At 66.5% G+C, this 27,940-nt stretch overlaps 1 protein-coding gene across 10 annotated transcripts; it reads left to right on the top strand.

Moving 5' to 3' along the window:
• The first annotated feature begins 1,774 nt into the window (after positions 1 to 1,774).
• Positions 1,775 to 22,272, top strand: MICALL2 (MICAL like 2). Of its 10 annotated transcripts, none has more exons than XM_070231366.1 (19): positions 1,804 to 2,121; positions 5,049 to 5,151; positions 5,982 to 6,049; positions 9,648 to 9,696; positions 11,819 to 11,960; positions 12,607 to 12,794; positions 13,618 to 13,733; positions 14,003 to 14,827; positions 16,351 to 16,616; positions 16,912 to 17,005; positions 17,918 to 18,078; positions 18,409 to 18,570; positions 19,043 to 19,107; positions 19,187 to 19,310; positions 19,430 to 19,520; positions 19,635 to 19,708; positions 20,498 to 20,612; positions 21,600 to 21,646; positions 22,060 to 22,272. In XM_070231366.1, the coding sequence occupies exons 1-19, from the start codon at positions 1,979 to 1,981 to the stop codon at positions 22,152 to 22,154; spliced, it is 2,928 nt and encodes a 975-aa protein (XP_070087467.1). In that variant the 5' UTR covers positions 1,804 to 1,978; the 3' UTR covers positions 22,155 to 22,272. The 10 variants fall into 10 exon arrangements, with proteins under 10 accessions (XP_070087462.1, XP_070087464.1, XP_070087463.1 ...); XM_070231360.1 differs by lacking the exon at positions 1,804 to 2,121 and adding an exon at positions 3,160 to 3,360 and having other exon boundaries at positions 16,393 to 16,616; XM_070231359.1 differs by lacking the exon at positions 1,804 to 2,121 and adding an exon at positions 3,164 to 3,360.
• The last annotated feature ends 5,668 nt before the right edge of the window (positions 22,273 to 27,940 follow it).

Here is a 27,940-nt window from a genome sequence, read left to right as displayed (position 1 = left end):
CTTGGCCTTTCCCTTCCTCACCGGCTTTTCCAGTTCTCCTAACTGCTGCCCTGGGGGCCAAGAAAACCCAGCTGGTTCCTGGTTCCGGGACCAGCCACCCACCTGGCTGAACTGGAATGACATCACCCTTTGTCCTCTTGCTGGGAACTCCCAGCAGATCAGGGCAGCAGCCGTGGCCACGGGGAATCCCTGTGTAGCACCTGCTTGCACACCCCCTGCGATGGGGAGGTCACCACCTACACACAAGCCTCACTCACTCTTAGGTAGCTAAGTGACCACCCCTCAGGACCCAGCCACAGGAAAGAGCCGGAATGCCACGTGCTGGCTCTGAGCTGGAAGATCTCAGTTTCTGCTCCTCCAAGTGGGCGCAAAGAAGCTGCCCTGTCTCCCTGCCAGGAGCTCTTTTCGGGAAGACACCTTCCCTCCTTCCTGAGGGCCTCGGCTTGGCTCGACAATCCCTGGGGCCAGGTGGCCAGGCAGGTGGGGTTGGTCACATTTCTGGTGTCAGCGTTTCTGTCCATGTGGCCACAGATAGGGTTCCATAAGAAGTGTGGAGGGGGCCGGCCCTGGGGTAACTGAGAGCCCCACAAGAGGTACTTTTCTGGAATGACCTGGATCACAGATGCTCAAAGTGGAACACCAGGAACCAGAACAGATTGCTCAGCCCTCTGAGGGGTCTCCCACCCCAGGAGGGGAGACTCCTGGTGGGCATTCGCTCCGCTCCCCATGCGCTGGGCCACCCCGGGCAGCACAGTGTCCAGACTCAGTTGTCCCTCCGTAAATCGGGGCGTGAGCCCTGACTTGCCTGGCACCCTGCCAGCATGAGAAGCCAGATGGGAAAGTCCTCTGAAAACCCAGGAAGCGAGGCGCCTTCCTGTCGTGCTGGGGGAGGGAGACGGAGTGCTCCGGGGAGCCCAGGGCTGTCCAGGGCCACAGGCAGGCTGGGGTCAGGCTCCACCATTTCTTAGCCGTGTGACCCCGAGCAAGCCTCAGTTTCCCCATCTGTAAAGTGGCCTTGTCTTCCAGTTCTCCATGAGGGGTGGGGGCGACTAGAGGGGGGATAGGAGGGCGCGTCGAAACGAGAGAATCCCGAAGCCTGCGGGAGCAGTGGAGGCGGGGACCCCAGGGTGGGCGCCGCCCCTTCCCCTGGCTCGGGGCTGAGAAGGAAGGGAGGTGGGCGGGGGCGGGGCCTTGGCGGGTGGGCGGGGCCTCTGGCGGGACGCAGCCGGGGGGCGGGGCTGTGGCCTAGAGGAGGCGGGGCCTCGCGGGGGCGGGCTCTGTCTGAGGGCGTGGCCATGGTCTGGAGGGGGCGGTCTCTTTCTGGGGGCGGGGCCTGGTGGGCTGAGCTCTGGCCGGGGGCGGGGCATCGTCCGGGGGCGGGGCCCGGCGGGGAGCGCTCGGCCCGGGGGCGGGGCATCGTCAGGGGGCGGGGCCAGGCGGGGAGAGCTCGGCCCGGGGGCGGGGCATTGTCCGGGGGCGGGGCCAGGCGGGGAGCGCTCGGCCCGGGGGCGGGGCATTGTTCGGGGGCGGGGCCAGGCGGGGAGAGCTCGGCCCGGGGGCGGGGCATTGTCCGGGGGCGGGGCCAGGCGGGGAGAGCTCGGCCCTGGGGCGGGGCATTGTCCGGGGGCGGGGCCCGGCGGGGAGAGCTCGGCCCTGGGGCGGGGCATTGTCCGGGGGCGGGGCATTGTCCGGGGGCGGGGCTCGGCCCGGGGGCGGGGCTCGGCCCGGGGGCGGGGCTCGGCCCGGGGGCGGGGCTCGGCCCGGGGGCGGGGCTCGGCCCGGGGGCGGGGCTCGGCGGGCGGACTCGGCCGTTCTCCCGTCGGCTGCGCGGCGCCGGCTCCTCGTCCTCCCAGGCGCGGGCCGGGCTCGGCCGCCGGGTCGGCGGGTCTGCGGTCCGCGCGAGCGTCCGTCCTGGGCGGCCCGGCCGCGGCTCCGGGAAGCGCGGTGGGAGCGCGGGGCTCCCGGCGCCGCTGCGCGCATGGCGGCCATCCAGGCGCTGCAGCAGTGGTGCCGGCAGCAGTGCGAGGGCTACCGGGACGTGAGCATCACCAACATGACCACGTCGTTCCGCGACGGCCTGGCCTTCTGCGCCATCCTGCACCGCCACCGGCCCGACCTCATGTGAGTGCCCTCGCCGCGCCCGCGCCCCGACCCCGCGGGGAAACTGAGGCCAGGCTGCTCCGGGCCGGGGGAGTGGGCACAGAGTCAGACCTGCGGGACGGCGGACGTGGGGGGACGAGCTGGGGCCGAGCGGAGCCGGGTTCGCAGGCACAGCCCGCCTGTGGCCCCTGCAGGCTGCCCCCTGGCCTCAGTTTGCCTGTCCACTGAGTGGGGCTGGGCCAGAGCCAGGACGTCCGGCCGCCCCCGCTGGCTTAGTCAGTCCGTGACTCAGGCCAGCGTCCTGGGCTCTGGCCACAGCCACCCCTCCCCCTCGGTCTCCCTGGGAAACGGCTGGCAGAGCGGCCCTTCTGGGCCCTCTACGACCCCCACTGCCCTGGGACCTCCCCACTCACCGGATCCGGGTTGAGGGTCACTCGGGGCTGCGCCTCCCCCAGGCTGTGCAGGCAGCTTTAGGAACGCAGCCCAGGGGCACTGTGGGGGAGGGTCCAAGGCAGAGCAGGAAGCCTGAGACCCCCCAGCGTCCTGTCAGCCAGGCCTCCACAGCTGAGGGTGATGGGGCTGAGATGGGGGCTGGGCCTGCGTCCTGGGAGAGGCGGGAAGTGCGCAGGGGAGGGGGCTAGGTCATCTCCCCCTGTGGAGGGTCTTGGAGTCCAGGCTGGGAGGCTGGCCCCTCCTTGTTGCTGGATCTTGTCCCCACCCTGGACCCGCTCCAGCTGTTATTCACTCAGCAAACTGTCTTTGGCTGTGACTGGGACCTGGCTTGCCGAGACAGAGCTCTGTGCAGGGAGGCCCCGGTCCCCTGACTCCTGTGAACTGGCCGCTGCAAGGGGGCCTGGCGGGGCTGGGTGGGCGGAGGCTCAGGGAGTGTGTTCTTGGAAGGCTACCTGCAGCCCAGGCGCCTTCTGGAGAAAGTGTGGTGTTCACGAGCATTGTCTAGAGCGGTGGCGGCTGGAGCCTGCGGGGTGGGTGTGCGCCTGCCGGGGAGGTCTCAGGGCTGGGAGAGGCCGGATGGAGGCCACACCTTCCAGATCCTGCCTTGGTCAGGCCTCTCACTGTACAGATGGGGCAACTCAGTCCCAGAGAGGAGTCACCCTTGTTCGGTCACAGAGCACGTCAGGCAGAGCCGGGGCTGGTGCTTGGGGCACCTCCCCTGCACCCAGATGTCCCCTGTACCCCCCGGGGACTGTCCCCAAGCACCCCTCTGTGCGGAGACTCTAGCCTTGAGAAAGAGGCCTGCAGGTATTTCCCCTTCCTGCCCGAGGTTGGGAAATGCATCTGTGGGGCCCCATGGGGAGCCCCCACGTGGCATCTGGACAGCAGCTGCTGCTCCCCATGCCGGGCTGTGCCTCAGCCGCCCTTGGAGGCAGGAGACAGTGGGGCAGAATGTGGTTCCGCATTCAGCACCCAAAGCTGAACTTTGATGGGGGTGAGCTGGGGACGTGGAGACGGGGAGAGGAACCAGGAGTGGCGGTTGGGAGGCTGAGTCCCACAGGGGTGCGTGCAGGGTCCTGGGTAAGGCTGGCTGGGGACAGAGCCCAGGCAGCCTGGGCGGGGTCCGCAGAAGTCTGTGATTGGAGGGAAAGATGGCAACCCTGTCTGCCAGCACAGCAGCCCCAGCATGACAGTATAACTGGAGATTTGGGGCCTTTCCGAGCCCCGGGAGCTTCCAGGGGCTCCCAGCTGTGCTGGGACTGGAGGCCTGGGTGTGTGTGTGCATGCCTGTCCTGGCACGCACTGCCCGCGGTGAGCACAGGAGGGCACACATGGGTGTGTCCACGTGCCGGCACACACAGGCGTCCTATAGCTGCCCGTGTAACCGTTATTGAGTGCCTACTGTGTACTCGGCCCTGCATCCTGTACAAGACGGCCTTGGCCCCTGCCTCACTGAGTGACGCTGTGGTCACAGAGACAGAGGGCGCACAGATGCACAAATAACAGCTCAAGGTAGCTGCAGAGTCCGAGGGCTGGGGCAGGGAGGACTGGAGGCCGCCCTCCCACCTGCAGTGACACGTGGGCACCGAGCTATCTTATTTACTGCTGACTTGGTTATCGTCCTGTCATCTGCCCCCACTGGACTCAGCTCCAGCAGGGCGGGGATGTCTCTGTTCTGTTCCCTGCTGGGTCCCCCGTGCCTGGAAGCGTGCCCGGCACATGACAGCGCTCAGTAGATGTCAGCATGGAGTGGGAGTTCTATGGGCGAGGTCATGCATTTGGGGTTCAGTAGATATGGTAGGAGTTCGGGAGTTGTCATTGCACGGTTAGGGCTCTGCAGGGAGAGGAGGCAGAGCCTGGAGTGATGCTGTGTCCACGAGCCAAGGACTGCCTGGAGCCGCCAGAAGCTGGGAGGGACGAGGAACAGCATCGCCCCCAGAGGCTCCGGAGGGAGCCGTGATGTCAGGCTTCTGGCCCCCAGAGCTGTGAGGGAATGCATGGCCGTGGTTTGAAGCCGCCCGGTCTGCGGTCATTCATTACGGCAGCAGCCGAAACAAGTACAGGCTTGCCTGCGTGCCCCAGCCCCGGTGCTGAAGGGCCGCTTGGGGTGGCTGTCTTCTTGGGGGAGCCCCCCCGACTACCCCGTCTGGGGACAAGCCTCTGGCAGCAGGAAAGTGGACATCCTGTCTCCAGGTCCCCCACCTTTGCCACCAGGACATCCTTCCCTTGTCTCGTCTATGCTTCCTGCTGTACGAGGCTGTTTCCTCTTGGCCGGGCCGCGGGCAGCAGCTGCAAAGGAGCTGGCGGGCGCCGAGCCAGCCAGGTGGGGGACTCGGGTCTCTGGACGCACTTCCTGGTTCTGCCTCCACCTGCTCCTCGGGCCCCGGCTCCGGGAGGCACGTGCCACCCCCATTGGTGGCGCCACGGGGACCCTGGGAAGTTCGCGTGCTTCTCTGTTCGGGGCCCACCCAGCAATGCCCGCCCCGCCGATGCAGGTCTTCTGCAGGGGGACCTCAAGGGCACCTGCCCAGCCACCCGCCCGCCTGCCCGCCCGCAGGGCCTGTTTCCGCGGTGACGCCACGTCTGCCAAGCAGCCAGGTGAGCTCAGCACCGCCCAGAACAAACAGCCCCCTCCCGCCCCCTGGGCAGTCAGCCTGTCAGGGCTGGAGTGCCTCTTTCCCCTTCCGGCCTGACCTGGGACCTGCAGGGACCGAGGTTTCCAGGTGGCGGGAGGAGGGTGGCCAGGGAGCCACCCGGCGCTGGAGGCCGGACCGCTTGGAGGGGTCATGGAGGGGCCCGGGGAGGGTGTCAGGAAGTCAGGGACCTGCTGCATTTTGGCCGGGCCTCCTCACTCTGTCCACTGTGAGGTGACCTGTGCCTCTAGCACGGGGGCCGGAAGCAGGGGCGTCTCCCTGCCCGCTCTTGGAGACACACTCTGCTGGGGGGTCAGGAGAGGGCCCCCCAGAAGCTCGGAGCAGCCCTGTTTCCCTTGGTGGGCCAGAGCAGAGGGTGGGGGGCCTGGGCTGCCCTCCCCCCCACGTCGGGCTCTCGGTCAGCAGGAAGCGGCCTGGGGACAGAGGCCTTCTGTTCCCTGGCCCAAGGGCCCGCTGCCCAGGCCCAGCTGCTGCCTTCCGGCCAGCCTCTCCAGGATGGGCTTGGAAAGAGGCTGCCCGCCCACCGCCCTGGGGACAGCCCAGGGCCCGGTGGCCCCCTGATGCCCCTCTCGGGCCACTTTGGAGACCCCCGGCTGACCCCTCCCGGCTGGGCCCTGCTCTGGGGCGGGGGCGAGGGGCCAGGTCTGCTCCAGTCTGGGCAGTTCTGCATCTGGAGGCCGAGGTGTCTCGTTTGCCCACCTGGTGGCAAGAAGGTGGGGCCCTGGGACGCAGCCCTGTGCCCACTGGGACCTCTTCTCCGTGCCTCGACCCCAGGCGGCCTCTGCCCTCTCCCGAGGTCGCTCGTGTCTTGAATCTCCTGTGCCTGGAACCTCTCCCTCCAGGTAGGGGGCTGGCTGGCTCGACAATCTGGGGTTCATGGTCCTGGGCGGCTGTGGGGTCCTGGGTGGCTGTGGCCAGCAGGAGGCAGACCCGGGGCTGAGCCTCAGGCTCTCCCAGCCGGGCCAGGCGGCCCCAGGGCTGGGCACTGGTTGGCACTGGGCAGACAGTGGAGAGAGGATAGTCGCACGTCGGACATATAGACCCAATGAGTTCATTCATCTGCCAAGGTTGAAAGGATGGACGGATGCCACGAAAGTCCCCTCACTAGGCCAGCACTGGATGAATTAATTCATCAGCGAGCATTTATAGAGCGCCAGCTGCATGCCTGGCCCCATGGCAGGTACCCAGGAGTTGTACAGAATATACTGGATTTTAAATTAAGGGAGTTCGACTGAAAAAAAAAATGATCTGACTCGGGACGGTGCCCCGGGCCCCAGCCCACCCGGTGCGCAGGTTCTCGGCCGAGCCGGGGGGAAGCTGACGCGTTTCGGTCCAGCACGTCAGCCGAAGTTGGCTGTCCATCTCCCGGGCCTTCGGGACACAGTCTTGCCCTGGGTGCTTGACACCAGAACGCATCGTCCCGCCGATCAGTGCAGAATCGAGATCAGGGTGTCGGCAGGGCTGGCTCCTGAGGCTGAGCGACAGTCCACCCCAGGCCCCTGCCATGGGTGTAGACGGCCATGTCCTCCTGTGCCTTCGCATCATCTTCCCTCTGTGGGCATCTCTGCATCCAAATTCCCCCTTTTATAAGGACACCTGTCACGTTGGACTCGGGCCCACCCTGGCGACTTCATTTTGACTTGATTCTCTCTGAAAGGGCCCTGTTCCCAAGTCAGGTCACGTTCAGAGGTCCTGGGGTCAGGACCCCAGCACATCTTTTGGGGGGCCACAATTCAGCCCATCCCCCCAGGGCCCCCGCGCTGGCGGAAGGCTGGTCCTGTTGGGCTTCCTGAGAGCCACGGGTGGGGTCCCTGCTTGGCGCCCTCTGAAGGGATTTGCAAGGCAGCTCCGACTCCGCGGTTTCCGCCAGCGCCTGGCCTCAGAGCTCCGGGCCGTGTGGCCCTCGGGGACTAGGGCGATGCCAGCTGAACCCCATGCTGTGGGGGGATGTGAGCTCATGCTTCGGCCAGCCGAAGGCAGAGAAGTGTCTGCCTGGGGACCTGCGGGGAGCCTCTGGGGAGGGGCCTGGCCGGTGCGCTGGGCAGAGATGGGAAAGGGCGTTCCGGGCGTAGGGAACAGCCTGAGCGAAGCCCAGAGGCTGGCGGAGACGTACTTGGAGGGGTCTTGGTCTGGAGAGGTGTAGCCGCTGTGGGACTGACCAGGGCGGTCCGGCCCAGCCATGGAGGCCCTGAGGGCCCAGGGGAGCCGTTGCGACGTGGTGCTATGGGGCGGTGGCCCTTGAACTTGAGTGGAGGGCAATTCTGCCACCTCCAGCCTGCGCCCCTTTAGCCCTGCTCACTTATTGTGGGTGCCTCAATCCACCTGAAGCTCTGAGATGCTCGCCCTGGGTCTGGAGGAAGAGAGGGCCCAGAGGACGGAGCTGCTGCAGCCCCCGGGGTGGACCGAGGCAGCGCGGGGGGTGGACTGAGGCAGCCCCGGGGGTGGAGGGCCCCCTTCTCCTGCTTGTTTGGAGACAAAACAGAGCCTGTCATCCTGCCCTCCAGCCCCGGGCATCTTGCTGTTTGGGTCAGTGACCCGGGGCAGGTCTGGAGAAGACATTGAGCTCTCGGAGGGATGGGGCTGGGAGGGAGGGAGGGGCTCCGAGCCCCCTGATGCAGAGGACTGAGGGCCAGCGTGCAGAGAGCCCCTGGGACGAGGGACGGAGACTGGCCCCTCCCCGCCCGTGGACGTTGGTGGGGTCCACCCAGGATGGGAGGTGGGTGTAACGGCTGCGCGGACAGCACCACCCAGCAAGCGGGTGCCACACCACCCTTCCCGCTCCTTCCGGTCATTTGTCCACCCGCAGACAGACCCATCCCTGTCTGGTCCGCAGCACAAAAGCACCCTCTGTGCTCACGGGGTGGTCTCGGCATCTGGAACGCGTTACCTGGGAGGGGGTCCGAGCGGAAACGGCGAGGTTTCCCGGAGAGCTGGGCAGGTTGATGAACGGATGGCAGGGCGGGGGGCCGGCGGGGCCTCCTGCGGGGCGTGGGGCGGCGGGCCGACCACTGCCCCGTCCTCTCCCCACTCCCAGTGGCGAGAGCCGGCTGTTGCCCCCACCCCGGCCTCAGTGTCCCCATCTGTGTGATGGGCCTTCCAGGGTTGTTATGGGGTCAGAGAGGTGGGGTCAGTGCAGGTCAGGGCTGGAGCCAGGCCATCCCAGGCCAGGTGGCTGTGGGGTCTTGGGTACCCCGTTTGAGACCTGCCTGGCCTCAGCCAGGGTCCCCAAATTCTCTATCAGAAGCTGCAGTAGAACCGTCAGACGGGGACACTGAGGCCAGGAGAGGAGAGAGGGCTCATCGGGGCTCAGGCAGTGCGGCCTGGGTGCGTCTGGACATGGCTCCAGGCCTGAGCTCTCTCCCGTGCCGTGTGGCTTCTGGAACAATCCATTCACCCCGAAGTGGCAAGGCTGCCGTCCAGGACCCCACAGATGCTACGGGGACAGATGGACAGATGGGCATTTAACCAGCACTCCCAGGGGCTCCGGGGCCGGGCCACGGCAGGGGTCAGCCGTGTGGTCTGCTCACAGGCCCTGGGGTGCAGCGGCCGTGGTGTGTGGCCATGGCGTGTGGAGTCTGGGGCCAGCCTGGAGCGGGTGCGTGGCTCCTCCTGGCCTTTGGAACCGTGGCTGCGCCTCTGTGGGCCAGTGTGTGTTCAGGGCGGGGGCTCTGAGGTGCCCCCTCAGGAGGGAGCTGGGCACCAGGGACGTTTAACGCCACTCCCCGATTGGTCAAACCTTAGATGCCTGGACGCTGGCACCGGGGCCTGTCTTCCTCGCTGTGTGACCTCCAACAGGTCACGGAGCCTCTCTGTGCCTCAGTTTCCTGATCCGTGAGAGGCGGGCGTGATAGCGTCTGTGGGTGTAGAGCTGAGAGCCGGGGCGATCGTGGGAGGTGCCGGGTAAAGACAGTGATGACCGGACGGAGGAGGGAGCAAGGGCTCGGCCTGCCCTGACCGCTGGGCAGCGTGGAGCTCTGTCCCTCACTGCTCGTCGGCTCTGCTCCCTGCCCAGGAGCCTCATGTCCACCCTGTGGTCTCACCCCTGGACGTTGGCCTCCCGTGACCCACCAGGGCCCTGAGCGTCTCAGGGTTTGAAAGCAGCCCACTGGGAGCTATTCCTGGCTGGGCCGCCCGGGCTGGCGCTCTGCCTCTCTGGGCCAAACCCCGCGGCCACCCAGATGCGGGCAGGGCAGGGTGTGGGCTGGGCCTTGCAGAGCACGGGAGGCGAAGGCTGCCAGGGCCGACCTAGGGCATCCGCGCCCAGGTGACCGAGGGGCTGGCCGGCATCCCTGTGCCCAGCCCTGCCCTCCTCACGGTCGCTGTGTGACCTCACTCCTCCACAGCCCCATTCAGGCCTCGGTTTCCCCATTTAGGCAGAGTGACCTCTGAGGCCCTCCAGCCCCTTCCTTCTGGACTCTGAGCTGTATTTTTACTTTCCAGAAACTTCGATGCTCTCAGGAAGGAAAACATTTACGAGAACAACAAACTGGTGAGTCCCCGTTCCTCCTCGCGGACGGTCTGCCCCGCGCCCCCAGCCCGGGTCCTGGAGGCTGCCCGCCGGGCCCCCTGGTGGGTCCAGCCTTCCTCCGGGGCGGCCGTGGGAGTCACTCCCCAGAAGCACCTCTGCCCCTGCGTGGGGCCCTCCTGCTCCCCTCCTTTTCTTGGTGGGGGACGGAGAGGGGGGCTGCCAGACCCTCCCTCCCCCCAGGGTGCAGGGGCGGCTCTGGGAGGGCGGGGCCCTGGTGGGTCGTGGGATAGGCCAGCGGCAGGGGCCTGACCACTCTGTCCCAGCCCCGTGGGCCGGCCAGCCTGGATTCGGACCCTGCCCCTCCGGGCCAGCCCTGAGACCCTTCCCCACGCTGCCAGCCCCGGGGGCCTTGTACCCCGTTGTCCCCATGGGCTGACGGCAGAAAGGCAGAGCCACCCCCTTGTCCGTCCGTCCCTCCGTCCGTCTGTTGGGGGCTTGCTGTGCCCCTGCTGTGCCCTCCGGCGGGGACGGACGGTGACCTCTGCGTGTGGGCGATTTGAATGTGCATTTGACTCAAGATGGAATAAAACGATAAATTCGTTTCCTCGGCCGCGCTGGCTGCATTTCAGACGCTCCCTAGCCACACGCGGACGGCTGGGACAGAACAGGTCCAGCGTCACAAAGCTCTGTTGGACTGCGCTGACGACAGTGTGGCCTGTCAGCAGGACAAGTGCCAGGAGGACAGGGGGAGGGGTGTTGGGGGCCGTGGTATGTGGTTTCTTTGGGGGACGAGGGCCTCGCTGGGTAAGAGTAAAGCTGAGGGAGCCCCACGGGCATCTGGAGAAAGCGCTGCCTGGGGGGGGCACTGCACGGGCAAAGGCCCTGGGGCCAGAGGGTGCCCAGCTTGTAGGAGAAACAAGGGAGCGTGGCTGGAACAGAGTTGGGGTACAGCTGGAACAGTGGCGGCACGGCTGGAACAGTGTGAGGGCATGGCTGGAACAGCAGGAGTGTGGCTGGAACAGAGTGGGGTTCCTGGAATAGTGGGGGTGTGGTTGGAACAGAGTTTGTGTGTGGCTGGAACAGAGTGGGGAAGACAGAGGCAGGCTGGGGCTGTGGGAAGGGGTTGGCCTCTTCCCTGAAGCCTGTTGTGCTGGGAGCCGTGGGTTCCACAAGACCTGTGCTCAGGGCGGGAGGCCAGGGGCCAAGGGAGGGGAGGGCCGGTGGTGGCAGGGGAGGGAGTCAGGTCCTGGACGTATTTTGAAGAGGAGTTTGTTTGTTTGGTGTTAGGGTTTGTTGTGGGCGGGGGCTGCGGGTCTGGGAGGGCCCAGGAGCCCTGTTTTGGACTCGTGAAGATTGAGGTGTTGCCATGGGACACCCGCGTGGGGGTCGTAGGCAGTTTAGGGAAGGTTCTGAGACGGAAGTGTGGGAGTCCTCAAGTGAGGGATGGGGACTGAAGGCAGGAGGCCGGCTGGGCTGGCCAAGGGAGGGGGGGGTGAGGATGGACACGCCGACACCCACATGCAGAGTTGGGGGCAGAGGAGGAATGATGGGGGTGGAAGGAGAGCCAAGACCGCCGGGTTGGGAGGGCGGGTGTGCCCTGTCCCCTGGCCTGGGAGGCGCCCAGCCCAGGGCGTCTGTCCCAGCCCCAGAATGCCCCCCCACCTCGCTTTGGCTCCCAGGACACAGGCGGCCCTTGTGTCCCCTGTTGGCCTCGGAGACGGCCCCGCCCGTGGAGAAAGCTACTCCCAACCAAACAAAGCTTGGTGTTTGCCAGGCTGAGGGGCACGGGGGGCGTGGGGCGCTCAAGGGGGCTCGAGGGTAACATGGGACCGGAGTCCTCAGAACAAATAGCCTGAGACGGGGTGGGGTCCCCTTGGGATCCAGGGCACGACCTCAGCTGCTGTTTACCAAGAGCCCTCCCCTGCGATGGGGCTGGCTCCCTGAGCTCCTCAGTCCTGCGTTGTCCGGATGTGTCCCCATTGTACCGATGGGTAAACTGAGGCCAGGGAGGTCCCATAGGCCAGCAGAGCTCCAACGTTGAACCTGACCTTTCTGCCCCCCACTGCCTCCTGGGTCGAGTTGGCAGCCGGGCCAAGAGGAGGGGTCTCCCAGCCGACCCCTGCTGACCGCCCCCATCCCCCAGGCCTTCCGCGTGGCAGAGGAGCAGTTGGGCATCCCGGCCCTGCTGGATGCCGAGGACATGGTGGCCCTGAAGGTGCCCGACCGGCTGAGTATCCTGACCTACGTGTCTCAATACTACAATTACTTCCACGGGCGCTCCCCCAGTGAGTGGGGACCCCCACCCGCCCCCCCGCCGCGGGCCCACCCCTCCTCCCCTTCCTGGGCCTGGGTCTGTTCTTCTCCCCCTGGGGGGCGCTGTTCCCGCAGCTCTTGCCTTGGTGGCTTGGCAGACCCCGCGGGGGCTCCCAGGCCTGGCCCCGGATGCCCCCCATTTGGTCCTGACATTCGGCCCTATGGCAACGGGCTGGCCTGGCAGGAGGGGAGGGGAGCAGGGGGCCGGGCAGGGGCGGCCCGGGGGACTTTATTCCAGCTGCTTCAGTGGCTCAGCCTCTTCCCCTCCCCCACACCCCTCATGGGGGGCCTTAGAAATCCCCGGAATCTCTCTGGGCGCAGGGCCAGCCCCGCCTCCCTCCCTGTTCCCAGTTTGTGGAGGAACAGAAAAGGCCCTCTTCCCTGGCCCGGAGCAGGGCTCTCAGAGCGGAGGCCAGGCGGGGGCGAGGGGGCGAGGCCAGGCCCCTGCCGGGAATGCACTCGCTGGGGCTGCCCCCTCCCCCGGGCCCCCCAGACCGCAGGATCCGCCCATCCCACCCCACGGCCCGGGCACCGGGCACTGGACCCTCCTGGGGACCCAGAGCAGACCCTTTCAGAGCCACCGTGGCCGGGCCCCCTGACCCTGCGTGTCTCTGCCAGTTGGGGGCATGGCCGGTGTGAAGAGGCCGCCATCTGGCTCTGATGAGGAACCGACAGGGAAGAAGGCCCCGTCCCAGCCCGCCAGGCCCTCGCCCACCCCGGCCCGGGGGCAGCCGCTGTCTCCAGTTCGTACAAACCCCATCGTCCAGCAGAAGGATGGGGGTGCCAAGGGGACCCCCCCAAAGGCTGTAAGCGCCCAGCCCACCTCCCTCTGGTTCTTGGGTTTCCCACCAGCTCTCACTGAGTGGGGCGCACGGGACTGAGCATGGCCCCTTAACCATGGTGCCTGGGGGCAGGGGGGCGGGGGTCCCCTCGGGTCCCGGGTGCGCCTTCAGCTGCTGTTTATCAAGATCCCCCACAGGACTGGCTCCCCCAGCTCCTTCAACCTTGAGTGATGGGGATATGATCCCCATCGTAAAGACGGGTAAACTGAGGCCCAGGAGGTCCTGCAGACCAAGCTCCAACCCCAAACCCAGCCCTTTCTGGGCTCCACCAGGCTTCTTGCTCTGTCCCCTCCCTCCTGGGTGGGGCGGGAAAGAATGCGGGGTGTGTCCCCTGCCCCGGGCCAGCCCCACACAGGGCGTGAGGGCGTCCCCACGCCGGTCGGGCGGTGACTTGTGGTTGGGCGCCCCCTGCTGTCCCCGGCTGTCACACCAGGCTCCCCAGAGCTGCAGCAAGGTGGCCCCGGGATGTTGGGAACTGCATGGGATTTCTGTGTCTTGGGGCAGGAGCAGGAGGTGCCAGCGTCTGTCTCCTGGCCCCCGGGACCCCTAAAGTTAGGGGGACCCCACAGTTCCCTCCCCGTGGGCCAGGCTGGAGGCTCTGACCTTGCCGTCCAGCTGGCCTGGGCACCAGCCTGGCTGTGCCTCCCTCAGTCTCTGGTCTGTAAAATGGGATCCTCTCGCCTGCTGATCGATGGGGCGGCCGTCAGGAGGGGGCGCTGGGGCCGCCGGTGTCTCCTGCCCACGGTGGGAGCTCAGACATGTCCGCTGGCCCCCCTCCCCTCCCAAGGGCCAGGCCTCGGTGGGCAGCTCCGTCAGCAGCATCTGTGGGGTCTGCGGCCAGTACGTGCACCTCGTGCAGCGACACCTGGCTGACGGGAAGCTCTACCATCGTAGCTGCTTCAGGTAGGACTGCGTGTGCGTGCACGCTTGTGTGTGTGTGTGCGTGCGTGTGCACACACTTCCTGGGGTGTCCTTGGTGGAGGCTGTGACTCAAAATGATTTGCAACTGTGAGAAGAGGTGTTTGTTGAGTGAATCAACGACCGCATGCGTGAACACGGGAATACGTAAGTGCATGCTCCTGGGAAAGCGTGAATGAGTGAACAGTGGGGGGAACGAGTGATGGACACACACACACCTGCAGCTTCCTTGGGGGCTTTCCTCTGCCCCCCAGGTGTCAGCAGTGCTCCAACACGCTGCACTCGGGGGCCTACAGGGCCACAGGAGAGCCCGGCGTCTTCGTCTGCTCCAGCCATCAGCCCAAAGCCCCCTCTGCTAGCCCCAAGTTGCCAGGCTGGGACCCCAGACCGCCAGGGGCCACCCCTGTGGACTCCAAGCCCCCCAGCGCCCCGCGGAAGGCCCAGGAGGCGAGCGGGCAGAAGGAGGCGGGGCCTAAGGCCAGGCCAGCAACCTGGGAGCCTGTGGTGGGCAACTCGACTGCCAAAGGTTTCGCTCCAGCCGCAGCTGACCCTCCGGCCACCACCTCCTCCCACGCCCCGGCGGGGAGCCCAGCCGGGTCCCGGCCCTCAGCAGGCCTGCTGGGCGGCAAAGCCAGCACGCGCGTGACCAACAGCTCCCCGACAGGGTGGTCGTCGCCGGCACGGGGCCCGGTGACCGTCAGCCCCCGTCCTGCCCCGACCCCGAGTGCTCCAGACCCTCGCTCGGCCACCCCACCAAGCCGGGCAACCCCCCACGTGGCAGCCCCCCAGACCAAGCTCAGTTCCAGCCCAGCATCTCCGGGCCCCGCGGAGGCCCCTGCCTGGACCCCGGCAGCCTCCAGGACCCAGCAGGCCCGGGAGCGCTTCTTCCAGGCGCCTGGAGCCGCGCCCAGCCCCGGCCCCGCTGCCAGGGCCCCGGCTCCCGCAGCCACGCCCGCAGCCACGCCCGCAGCCACGCCCGCAGCCACGCCGCCTGGGGACAGCAGCAGGGAGCAGGCACGGAGCTTCCTCCGGAAAACCCTGCCGGGGCTCGGGGAGGCTGGCACCCCGGCACCCCGCAGGTGAGTTGGGGCGTGGCCTGGGGTCCTGGGAGGCCGGAGGGGTCCGGGCTCTGCCCTGCCCGGCTGTGGGAGGGGCCACGGTTGTCACTGTACAGCCACCATTTCCCTGCTCGGGGCGCGGGTGCGGGGACACTGCTGCCTGGCCGCTGCGCGGCGCCCTCTTGGTGCCGTCTGAGGACACTCGCTTTACCGAGGAGGACCGAGCTGTGAGTGGTCCGAGGGTCGGCTCGTGTGAGCCCAGCGGGGCTCGGCCCCCTGCCTGCGTCCCAGTGCCTCCCGCATGCTGCACGCGGGGCAAACACCATGGCGGGATGGAGGCGGGGTGCCGTGTTAGTGTCCTGGGGCCGCTGGGACGGAGCACTGCAGGCTGGGCGCAAACCGACAGCCCCTGATTCCCCCACAGCTCTGGAGGCCGAAGTCCGAGATCCGGGTGTCGCGGGGCCACGCTCCTTCCTAAGACTCTGGGGGAGGGTCCCTCCTGCTCTTCCGGCTCCTGGCGGCCCAGGCGGCCCTTGGCCTGTGGCCGCGTCCTCCACCTCTGTCTCCGTCTGCACTTCTGAGTCTGTCTTCTGCTTTTCTGTCTCGGATAAGGACGCTTGTCATTGGCTTTGGGGCGCTCCCAATCCGGGGTGACCTCATCTTAACTTGGTTACACCTGCAAAGGGCCTATTTCCAAATGACCTCACGTGCTGAGCTTTGGGGGGCTGTGAATTTTGGGAGGGATGCCATTCACCCGGCTGCAGTCACCTAGGGAATGAGGAGGCTCCACACTGAGCTGGCTGACGATGCTGTGCCCTCTGCCCCTCATCCAGGGGGACTCCCAGCTCAGAGCTGCCTGACCCCCACTGGATCACCTGTGGTGCCCAGGGGCGCCCAGGTGGGCCCAGGGCCGGGGAGAGCTGGCCTGCCCTGCCGCTCTGGCACCAGGGTGTCCAGGGCACCTGGGGGCCGAGGCTGTGCAAGGGCGTGTCTCACTAGGGGTTACCCAGCTCCTCCTGGAACTTGGCTGTCACCCTGGGCCCAGATTTGGGGGGAAGCAGGGCAGAGAAATGGTCCCGTGAAGAGTGGGCACATGGAGGAGCTGCCCTGCCTTGGGGAGGTGTCCAGGGTCCCCGCCTTGGGCCCCGTCGGGTGCCAGCAGCCTTACTTTCTGCATGCGTGTGCCCCCGAGGGGATGCAGGATGGCCTGTGGACATGCAGCCCCTGTGGAGGCCTCAGGCATGTTACTAGGAGGGAGCTGGGCAGGCCCAGGCTGGCCGCTACCCACACACCCCATCTGCAGTGTGTGGCGGGGGCATTTTAATCTCAGCCGATACTGGAGTTGAATAGGAGGGTAAAGCCATCCAGACGTGGATGCCCATGGTCGGACCCTCGTCCCTCGGAGGGGCTGTCTTTCCTCCCTCAGGAGGGTGGGCATTGGGAACCAGCCACCAAGGGAGGCTCTGAGGCTTCTGCCTGGGGGTCATGGTGGGAGGGGCTCCTGGATCCACCTGTGCCTGATGCCCCCTCTCTCTCACCCACAGGCCCTCCCCAACTACCTCCCCTGCTCTGAATTCCCATCCCAGAACTGAAGGGCCACGAGCAAGTCCATCCGCCAAGCTGTCACCGTCACCATCTCCTCAGGCCCACCCCCCTTCAAGGACTGAGCTGCCAGCCCCCCTGAGTGTGAGCACCACCTCACGGGCATTGACGCCGCCCCAGCTGGGCAGGAAGAGCTCAGCTGTGTCCTCAGAGGTCAGCAGGGTGGGTGCTGGCTCCAGGCTGAAGCCGGAGGCCCCACCGGCAAAGGGTAAGAGTCCCCGTAATGTGGGACAGTGATCCATGGCATGCGGGAGGGGGCCCAAAGATGCACAGACAGTCAGTGCCCTTGGGGCTCAGCCTGCCACACCCTCACCTGTTTGACAGCAGGGAAGTTGAGGCCCAGAGAGGGGGAGTGATTCTCCAGAACACACAGCACAGTGTGGCACGCTGGCCGTGGGGATGCCTGAGGGCAGGACGGCTGCAGGAAGAGAGGACAGGTGAAGCCAGCCTTTCCCGGCAGACTCCCCCTTACCCTACAACCCATCACCCTGCCCTCCACTCAGGCCCGAGTGCCAGCCCCCAGGAAGGCCAGGAGGATGGGCCGGCAGGATGGAGGGCCCGCCTGAAGCCCGTGGAGAAGAAGGACCACACTGAGAGGTGAGGGGCCTGCACCTCCGCCTGGCCTCAGGGTCTGTGTCCATGTAGCCTGAGCCAGCACAGGGCCGCACAGTAGGTCCTCAACAGATGCTTGCGGGCGAATGACAGTGCGTGTCAACCATGCTCACAGCAGGGACGTGTGTGCATCTCAGCTGTAGTAGCAGAAGCCAGCTCACACCTGTCTGGGTGACGGATGGCTCACACCTGCCTGGGTGACAGGGGACAGTTCACACCTGCCTGAGCGACAGGACGGCTCACACCAGCCCGAGTGACAGGAGACAGTTCACACCTCCCTGAGTGACAGGGGACAGTTCACACTTGCCTGAATGACAGGACGGCTCACACCGGCCTGAATGGCGGGAGGGCTCATACCAGCCTGAGTGACAGGACAGCTCACACGAGCCTGAGTGACAGTGATGGCTCACACCGGCCTGAGTGAGAGAGGCCAGCTCACACTGGCCTGAGTGACGGGACAGCTCACACCAGCCTGAGTGACAGTGATGGCTCACACTGGCCTGAGTGACAGAACGGCTCACACCGGTCTGAGTGACAGGAGACAGTTCACACCAGTCTGAGTGACACAGGGCCACATTTCCTCACGAGGCCACAGGTGCCAGGGGCAGGCAGGCCCTCGAGCCCCGCCTGGTCGCTGGGCATGTTGGTCCGGGCCTGCTGTGCAGAGTGGCCGCCCTGCATGTGTGGATGGCATGTTGCGTGTGTGCGGGCAGCGGGCTCCGGTGCACCCTGGGGCCCTGGGCCTGGGGGTGTCTGTGCGTGTGTGTGTGTCGGCCATGAGTCCCAGAGCACGCGCTCACACCCGTGGAGGTGGGTGTTCCAGAGGGTCGTAGCCAGTCAGGTGCACGAGGCACACGACATCCCTCCTCCCTCGGCTGACCTCTTGCTCCCGTCCAGGGCCCTGGAGCCAAAGGAGCCTCAGGTCCCAGGGGAGCCTCTGGTGGGCAAAGCCCCCCGGAAGGTCTCTGGTGGCTCAGAGGGGGGCGTCCGCATCACCCTGACCCCTGTGCGGCCTCAAAGGACGCCGAGCCCGCCCCGCCCCGGACCTGGCCTCTCAGGTAACGCTGGGCCCAACCCGGGGCCCCGAGGTGGCCTGAGCCTCCCCAGCCGGGGACCACGGGGGGGTGGGACAGTGGTCCTGGGCGGGCAGTGTGTGCCTGTGCAAGCATGTGCACATGTGTGTGCACTAGTCCGCTGGCCTTGTCCCCCCGTGCCAACCAGGGTCAAGATTCTGCCCTCACAGGGGGACGTGGGTGCAGGGTTGTGAGGGTGGCCCCGTGCTGGCTGGGGAGGCCCGTGGTGTCCCTGCTGCCCAGCTCAGCGAGGCAGGGGGCAGGACACCGGGCCTGCTGGCCTGACACGTGGGTCCGTCTCCCACCCCTGGGCAGCTGCATCCCCCTCCCCGTCCCCGTCCCCGTCCCGACGCAGGAAGCTGGCCGTCCCTGCCAGCCTGGACATTTCTGACAACTGGCTTCGGTCCGAGCCGTCGGGGCAGGAAGGCCCAGCCTGGAGCCAGAAGGAGGAGGAGAAGCCCCCTCACAGCAAACCAGGTCAGCCCAGGGGTGCCGGCCCCGTTTCTGTTTGGGGTCCTCTGAGAAGGAGGTGCCCGGTGGGGACAGGAGGACTGGACAGAGGCCCCCACTGCCTCCTGCCACCGGAGTTGCAGATACCTGGCAACCTGGGAGCGTCGGCTCCTGGCAGCTTGTGGGACGGGGCGGCCTGGATGCTGGAGGGCTGCCCGGTGCTGCTGACCTGGAGGAGGGCGGGGGCCAGGGTGGACTGGGCACTCATGGGGACGGAGCCTGCATCTGCCTGTGACCTCCTGCCCTTTAGGCACCAGTGGGGGCGGCCCAGGGGCCAGCTGGGCAGGGCAGGGAAGCCAGGCGGGGGCGCAGGGGGCGTCCCAGGGGGCGGGGCTTGGTGGGCCCAGCTGTCAGGGGTCAGACCCCCTTCCAGGCCACGTCTGGGTCGCCTTGGGCCTGGTGCCCCAGGTCCAGGAGGCTCGTCCTGTCCCTTTTCCAGGGAGGCCCCCGGCTCCGGCCAGTGTCCCGGCTCCACGTGGCAAGGCAGTGACCTCCCCAGTCAGGGTGAGTCGGCCGGGATGGGAGTGGGTGAGGGGCTCAGCCCGGCGCCTCCAGGCGCCCCTCACCAGCCCTGCGTCCCCAGCTGCACCCTGACTTCGTGCCCCCGGAAGAGATCCAGCGGCAGGTGCAGGACATCGAGCGGCAGCTGGACGCCCTGGAGCTCAGCGGCGTGGAGCTGGAGAAGCGCCTGCGGGCCGCCGAGGGGGGTGAGCCCACGCCCGCCCCGCCTCCGCCAGCCTGACCCGGGGACACCCCGGCCCCTGCGCCCATGCCCACCCCCGCGCGGCCCCCGCCCGCCCCGCGCCCAGCCTGGCTCTCTCCGCAGACGCCTCGGAGGACGCGCTCATGGTGGACTGGTTCCGGCTCATTCACGAGAAGCAGCTGCTGCTGCGGCTGGAGTCGGAGCTGATGTACAAGTGAGGCCCCCTCCACCTCCCTGAGCGCCGCCCCCTCCAAGACGGCCGCCTCCTCTGGGCGCGGGCGTGGGGAGGCCAGGCAGGCCGGGCCTCACGGCTGCGTCCCCTCGGCAGGGCCAGGGAGCAGCGCCTGGAGGAGCAGCAGCTGGACATCGAGGGGGAGCTGCGCCGGCTGATGGCCAAGCCCGGTGTGTCCCCTCAGCCTGGAGAGCAGCCGAGCCGGGCCAGCCGGGGGGTGGGGGGCTCAGCCCCAGGAGGTGGGCATGGGTATGGGCTTCCCAAGCCCCCTCCAGTGGGCTCCCTGGGGTGGTCACTCTTTGGAGAGGCCAGTGGGTCGTGGTTATGGCACATCCTGGAGCCCAGAGTCATCTCAGCTCCTCCACTTCCTGGCTGTGTGTCCTTGGCCAGGTCACTTGACCTCTCTGTGCCTGGGTTTCAGCCCCTGCAAAGTGGGGAGGAGCCTAGCTCCCACCTCCTTGAGCTGCCTGGAGGAGGAAGTGAGTTAATGCGCGCAACGTGCAGGAAGCAAGTGTTGACAAGCGTGGGCCGCGGCAGAGCGCCCCTGGGTGGGGGCTCGCGTCCTGGCAGTCCCCCCTGCCCTCTTCCGTGGGGGTGAGGCCCCGAGCCTCAGTTTCCGCATCTCTGCAGTGGGCAGATTTCGTGAGAGTGGGTGAGACGACCCCCAGAAGGGCCAGCCACCCTCGGTCTCTGATTCGGTTATTCACTCCGTCGCTCACTCGCTGGCTCATTCATTCGTTCACTCAAGTCGTTCATTGATTTGCTCGTTCACTCGTGCATTCATTAATTCATCCCTTCGCTCATTCGGTCCTTCGGTCACAGTTGCCAAGAGCTCCCTGCAGGCCCCCGAGGCCCTAGCGGCCTCCTCCAGTGCAGGAGCCTGACCCTTGGGCGGTGGGGACGCCTCCCCTGAGCAGGTGGGACAGAGGGTTCCCGCTGACGGCAGGCTGTCCCTGCAGAGGGTCTGAAGTCACCCCAGGACCGGCGACGGGAGCAGGAGCTGCTGAACCAGTACGTGGACACGGTGAATGACCGCAGCGACATCATCGACTCCCTGGACGAGGACCGGCTCAGGTGAGGGGGCCAGGGGAGGGGGGCCAGGGCAGGGGAGAAGGGCCAGGTGAGTGGGGGCCCAGGTGAGTGGGGGAGGCTCAGGTGAGAAGGGCCCAGGTGAGGGGGGCCCAGGTAGTGGGGCTGGAACTCAGGCCCCTCCCACCAGGCTGTGATTGGTCACCTCCCTGCCTTCCGTGCACATCCCCAGGTGGGGCCAAGGCCGAGGGCCCTGCCCAGGCAGCCTGTCAGAGGCCCCCCCCCACAAAGCCCCTCAGTCCCCCGTGTTCCCAGACGGTCAGGAGGGCCCTGGCCGACAGAACTTTCTGCGACTGTGGGACTGCTCTCAGGCCCGTGCTGTCCGCTGCACCGCCGCGGGTCACACATGGCTGTCGGGCGCTTGCACTGTGGCCCGTGCAGTAGAGGATGCAATGTCACTTTTATTTTTATTTTCAATGCATGCAGCCACGTGTGTCCCCTGGTGCTGCACTGGGCCACCAGCTTCACAACTGTCCCCACAGACCTTTCCTGTCCCCGCGTCTAGACAAGGGACCTTTCCAGGCCACCCAGGGTTAGAGGCCCAGGTGGAGACTCAAACACGTTACTCTCTGAGTTTGAGGGGGCCTTGGCCCAGGTCGTCCCGGGACCCTGCTGTCCCCATGTCATTGTCCCAGGTTGTCCCAGGCCCCTCTTGCCCCGTGTCACTGTCTTGGGTCATTCCAGGGCCTTTCTGTCCCTATGTCACTGTCTCAGGTCATCTCAGGGCCCTCTTGTCCCCATGTCACTGTCCTGGGTCGTCCCGGGCCCCTCCTGTCCCCGTGTCCTGATGAGAGTCTGGGCTCGGGAAGCTGAGGAAGTGCCAGGGAGGGAGAGGGCAGTGCGAAGGTGTGGCCTGTTGGCGGTGACCTTGGTGTCAGGTGGGCTCCGGGCTCAGGGGTGGGGCGGACTGAGGCAGGCCCACGTGCCCCCCAGGGCCTGCTGCCCCTCACGGCCCCCTTGGTCCTGTTTCAGAGAGCGGGAGGAGGACGAGGTGCTCCAGAACATGATCCAGAAGCTGGGTAAGTTGGGGGCAGGGCAGGCCTGGGGGTCGGGCTGGCGGTCAGGCGAGGCTGGGCCTCCTGGGGACATGGATGCACGTCCACCTGGAGACAGGCGGGCTCACCTGGAGGGATCGAGTTCCCGGTTGCTTGGGGATCTGAGAAGCAGATGGTGACCACACAGTCAGGGTGTGGGAGTGAGTTCCCTGTCACTCAGAGGATCCAAGAAGTAGCTGGTGTGGGCGGGGCAAGGGGTGCCCGGTCTGGGTGGCCACTGTGAAGGCCGGCGCCCCATGGCTCCCGTGGGGGAGGGCGGAGGGTCTGGGCATCCTGCAGGCTCAGGGGCCCCGGGAGGGCTCTGCTGGCGGGAGGGAGGGACCCGGGGGCCGTGGCCGAGGACGGGTGAGCCGAGCCGCAGCGCCCGTCGCCCGCAGACCTGCAGAGAAGCGGCGGGTCCCAGAGGAAGAAACCGAGGTTCCGTCTGTCCAGCATCTGGTCCCCGAGGAGCAGAAGCAGGACCCCCGAGTGAGCCGCTGCAGGACCCCCGCCTGGCTGAGCAGGGCGCACCGAGGGGCGGGGCCGGGCCGTGGGGACCGCACACCCTCTCTGCGGGCCCGAGTGGCCCTAATAAAGAGACTCTGCTCGTGGCCTGGGTCCCTCTCCTGCGCGCGTCTCCGGGGCCCGGCCGTGCTCCGGTCTGCACGGTGTGGCCGCGCCCGGCCTGGGGCCGCGTGGACGGGCTGGACGGGAGCCTCTCGGGGCGGGACGTGGCGGGGCCTGTGCAAGGTGCCCTCGGGTGCTGGCCCCTCGAGGGATTTCTGGAGCTGGAGGTCTGCGACCTTGGTCTTCGGGGCGAGGCCGGCCGGACCAAGGCCCTGTGGCCAGGTTCCTAGGTCAAGCGCGGGAGCGGGGGCCGGCGCCCTTCCTGCTTTCTGGTGGCGGGGAGCAGGCCGAGGGGCTTCCTGCCGCTCAGGCCCGAGTCCTCGAGCCGCCCTGGCCCCTCTCCGGAGACCCGGGAGAGTGACGTCCCCTCCGGCCTCGGTCTCCCCGTCTGTGAGGGGCGGCTGGTGGCCGCGTCTTCCTGTCCCGTCTCCAGCCGCCTCGGGAGCCCGTCATGTGGTCCCGGTGGACCTCGGCAATGGCTGAACGCCAACGCTCCCCCACCTGGTGGCAGGCGGGGTCAAGCCGCCTGACCCTCTGGCTGAGCCGCGGCCCCCACGCTGTCCTCCCAGACGTGCCCCGCGGGGACCCACGCAGTGTGGCCTCTTCACCACCAGGGGGAGGCAGAGGGCCACTCAGCAAAGTTTCCTTTTACTGAAAAGGAAACTGAGGCTCAGAGAGGTGACGCCACCCCCCTGATGTCACACAGCAAGTACATGCGGCCTGGGATGGGAACCTGGGACCCGTCTGCACTGCTCCCTGGGCTGCGCCCTCCACATGGCCCTGGGACCCCCTGCTGGCCTGGGACGAGTGTGGGGTCTTTGAGACGGATTCCGCAGAAGGATGTGTTGTCCAGCCCGTTAGGGCCTTGGGACACTGGGACTGGCCCTGCTGGGGACACGCGCCTCAGAGGCGTCCCCACGGAGCGAGGGAGCTCCGCCCCATCACGGCTGCTCCCCGGGGCCCCAGAGGCTGCCCTGGGGGTGCTGGGTGGGCACAGGTTGGTGCCCGGTAAATGGAGCCCCCGGGCAGGCCAAGTCCCCCTGGCCCTGAGCCGCCAGCAGACTGTCATGCTGCCGGCCTGGGGCCCAGCCGCTGCCGACCCCAGACGACCCCGCCGTGGAAGGTCACGCACCAGCGCATCCTTGGGGACACGGGAGTTCCAGGTCCTGTGATGTCCATTCAGCCGGGAGCAGAGCGGGGGGCCTTGGGGACCAGAGCATGGCTCCAGGGGCACAGGGGGCCTGGCCTCACTGCCCACAGCTCCGAGGAGGCCCGGCCCAGGTCCCACCTCCCAGGGGCCCCCAACAGCCTGCCAGGAGGCCCAGGGGCCTTCACCCCAAATGAGAGAGGGCCTGCGGGCTCCAGGGGACACAGCCACCTGGTGCAGCCGAGCGGACAAGGCTCATGTGGGCAGGTGGCTCCCGGCCGCACACTCCTGCCTGTGCTTACAGGAGGCGCTCGGTACTCCTGCCTGTGCTTACAGGAGGCGCTCGGTACTCCTGCCTGTGCTTACAGGAGGCACTCGGTACTCCTGCTTGCGCTTACAGGAGGCGCTCAGTACTCCTGCCTGCGCTTACAGGAGGCGCTCAGTACTCCTGCCTGTGCTTACAGGAGGCACTCGGTACTCCTGCTTGCGCTTACAGGAGGCACTCAGTGCTCCTGCCTGCACGTACTGGAAGCGCTCAGTTCTCCTGCCTGCACATATGGGAGGCGCTCAGTACTCTTGCCTGTGCTTACAGGAGGCGCTCAGTACTCCTGCCTGTGCTTACAGGAGGCACTCCTCGAGGCCGGGGGGTCGGGGAGGGTGTCCCTGGGCTGCACCCCCACCCACGTCCACACACGTCCCTGTGGCCCAGCAGGTCTGGGGCCATGGCCTGCCATGGAGGCCGTTCAGAGCAGTGGGGCCGTGGGCTGAGGCCTGGCCATGTCCAAGTTTGGGGGGCACTTGGGGGTGGGCAGCGGAAAGTGGTGGGGAAGGGGTGGCCGCCAGGAAGCCCCCCACCACACAGGCCCTTCACAAAAACCAAGCAGGCACAGCCTCGCACCCTGTCCCTCTGACTTGAGTCATGGAAACTGAGTCATGGAGGAGCGCCCAGGGTCACGTGTCAGGCAGGGGCGAGGCCTGGGTTTCAGGGTCCTCAGCCTCCCTCTGGGAGGATGTGGGGAGCCGGGCCTCCCCCTGCGAGGGGCTCCTCCCAGGGGCTCGGCGGCCCGGCCCGTTTGGGGCTCCCCAGAGGAGGGCTGTGTCTGGCCGGGTCCAGGGTGGGAGCCTCACTCGCCCACAGACTGTGTGACCTTACATTGCCCGCGTCGCAGCGTCTCTGGGCTTCCCGGGAAGGGAGGTCTGCCCAGGGCCTCCACGACGCCCCAGGGCCTGAGCCAGCTTCCTCCACCACCCAGGTGCCCCCGGGCCACTGACCCAGGGCCGGCCGTGCCCTTCAGGGTGGAGGCACAAGGAGGCACCCGGGGGGGGGGCCCCTTCCTGCCGGTCCACCCGGAGGTCCCCTCCTAGCCCTCCGGTCCCGGGTCGGAGTTTCAGATCCTGCAGTAACGGGGTCTCCCAGGTGGGCCGGGGCCGCTGATGAAGACGGATGGCTCGAGCACCGGCCCATCGCGTCGTCACTCAGGCAGCACGCACCCACCTCCGTCGGCGGCGCTGACACGTTACAGAGCGCATTAGGACGTAATCCGATCGGAGCCGCAGTATCGGGAACATCTTATCTTATCGCAAATTGAAATTAGATCATATTCCTCTTCCCTTAAATTAAAAAGCGAAAACCTGTTCGTCGGCTCTCGCGCGGTCGTGTAAAACTTAATCAGTGGTTTTAACAACATTATTTCTCCACGCGGGCCATCTCCATTCTCATTTCTGTGTGACGGAGAACTTTCTGGAAACGGCTGACTGGATTTGTGAGTGAGGATCAGGCACGGGGCCGGCGGGGCGGCTGGGGACGGGTCTGAGGCTCCCCGAGGTGCAGGAGGGGTCTCGGCGTCCACGTTGGTGCCATGTTTGGGACCGAGGGCAGAGCGGGAGTGGGGTGCAAAGCCACGGACAAGCCGGAAAGCCAGCGTGGCCGCAGGGGGCCCCCTCGGGGCTGGAGGGGACCAGGGCAGCCCCCTGGGGCAAAGAGCAGGTAGCAGGGGGGGGACTTTCAGGTCAGGCAGGTCTGCGGGGCGGCCTGGAAGCTGTGGGTTAGGACGAAGCCCCTGCCTGTCAGTTGATGGCCGTGACGGACGGGGACAGTGGCCTCCAGCGCTGAGCCGCCCACACGTGGCCGTCAGTCACCTGCCGGTGGCCGGTCGGAGTAAAGTTGCGCCGGTTGCGTAAGAGACACGCGGGGTTTCCAAAATCCAGCCCAAGAACGGGACCTCGCTCGTTGGGAACGTTTTCTCTCGAACACGCGCGGAAATGGTGATATTTCAGGTGTACTGGGTTCAGTAAAATGTTAAAACAAATTTCGGCTTTTTCTTTGAGGAAGATTAGTCCTGAGCTAACATCTGCCGCCAATCCTTCTCTTTTTGCTGAGCTCACATCCATGCCCATCTTCCTCTACTTTATATGTGGGACGCCTGACACAGTATGGCTTGCCAAGCGGGTGCCATGTCCACACCGGGATCCAAACTGGTGAACCCTGGGCCGCCGAAGCGCGATGTGCGCACTTAACCGCTGCGCCACCAGGCCGGCCCCTCTTTACTCATTTTTTTAACTCGTCTACTAGGAAATTCAAAATTCCCCAGCAGCCCTGGGGTTGCGGCTCTTGCGCTGTTGCTGGCGGATGGCGCTGCCCGCCCCCTCCCCGCCACGTGTCAGGGGCTGTCGCTGTCCTACGGCCGTGGGCGCCTCCGCCAGCCGCGCCCTGTCCACTCCGTGTCTGCTTTCTCGAGGCGTCTCCTGAGTCTACGACATCCTCTCCGCTGCCGCCCCCCCCCAGACCCCGCCCTCCCCAAACCCCGAGTGTGTGGACACCCTCCGGGGTCTTCCTTACACTGAGACCCCGGCCCCGGGGCAGAAACCTTTGCTGGTCACGGGGAGATTCTGTGTGATGGATGCTGTCCACAGTCACGTCCTCGTTCACTCAGCGAAGGGTCACTGGACACATCCCACACGCCAAGCTCCAACAGCCAGGGAGGGACCAGCTCCTGTCCTCAGGGGGCTTTGGTGCCCTGGGTGGGTGGGCAAGTACAGGGGGCTCTGTGGGGAAAGGACAGGGCGGGGGTCCAAGGAGGAGTGTGCAGGGTGGGTGGGAGTTAGCCAAAGAGGGACAGATGGGGGCAGCAGCCGTGCAAAGGCCCTGAGGCAGGATGGAGGTTTGCCTGGCCCTGGGGAACAGCAAGTTCTGGGTGGGGCATGGACTCTGCTGGGTGGGGGACCGTGTGATCTGATTGCTCTGGTTGAGGTGTGAACAGTCAAGCGGGGGCCAAGGAGGCGGCAGCTCTGATCTCATGATACCCCCTGGGTTCAAGAACCGTCAGGCGTGGCCTGCTCTCTTCTCAGAGGACCCCAGGGCAGGTGGCTCCCGGCCTGGCCTGGTGTTGGTCCCCGAGGAGGCAGGGAGAGTGGACGTCGGAGGTTCCGAGCGCCCCGGGGCTGCGGGACAGAGAACCACGGCTGGGGGTTGGGGCAACGACAGCTTGTCCTCCCCGGGCTCTGGGGGCGGAAGTCCGAGGTCAAGGGGTCGCATGCCGCACTCTCCCCGAGGGCCCCCAGGAGGGTCCTTCCTGCTCCTCCAGCTCTTGGTAGCGGCCGGCAGCCCTGGGTGTCCTCGGCCGTGGCCGCGTCCCTGCAGCCTCTGCTCGGTCCTCGCGTGGCTTCTCCCTGCGAGTCTGCGTCCACGTGCCCTCTTCTCACGAGGACACCCGGCCCTGGGTGGCGGCCGCTTGTTCCACTGTGACCTCATCTTAGCCAATTCCATCCACACGGTCCCCATTTCCAAGAAAGGTCCCGCTCACAGGTTCCGGGGTCAGGACTGGAGTGTGTCTTTTTGGGGACACAATTCTCCCCATCCCCAGGAGGGCACTCCCTCTTCTTTGCTGGATATCATACCTGCCTGGGACGCACGGTGCTGCAGCAGCCACTTTGTGACCATGGGGGTGGGGGGGAGAGATATGGCTGAAACGTTGAAGATGGCAGGGCAGAAACAGTGAAGACACCTGGGTCTGTGGTGACAACACTGACCCACTGACTCAGCCAGTCCTCAAACCTCCCTCTCTGTGGATTTCTTGTCTCCTGGTGTATGAGTTTCCCAGGGCTGCCGTAAGAAAGTACCGTGAACTTGGCAACTTAAAACAACAAAACTTTATCTTCTCACAGTTCTGGAGGCTGGAAGTTGGAAATCAGTGTGTCAGCAGGGCTGGTTCCTTCTGCGGCCGTGACGGTCAGTCTGTGCCAGGCCCGGCTCCCAGCCTCCGGGGGCCCCAGCGGTCCTGGGCGTTCCTGGGCTCGTGGCCGCGTCACTCCCATCTCTGCCTCCGTCTTCATGTGGCGTCTTCCCGTGTGCGTGTCTGTGTCCAAATGCCCCTTTTTTATAAGGACTCGGTGGTATTGGGTTAGGGCCCACTCTAATGACCTCATCTCAACTCGGTCAGCTGCAAACACCCTCTTTCTAAACAAAGTCACATTCTGAGGTTCTGGGTGGACATGAAGTTTGGTGG

Source organism: Equus caballus, chromosome 13 (genome assembly GCF_041296265.1).
Source record: "Equus caballus isolate H_3958 breed thoroughbred chromosome 13, TB-T2T, whole genome shotgun sequence".
In the NCBI taxonomy this organism is placed as follows: Eukaryota; Metazoa; Chordata; class Mammalia; order Perissodactyla; family Equidae; genus Equus; species Equus caballus.
This window is presented reverse-complemented; position numbering and strand designations above follow the sequence as displayed.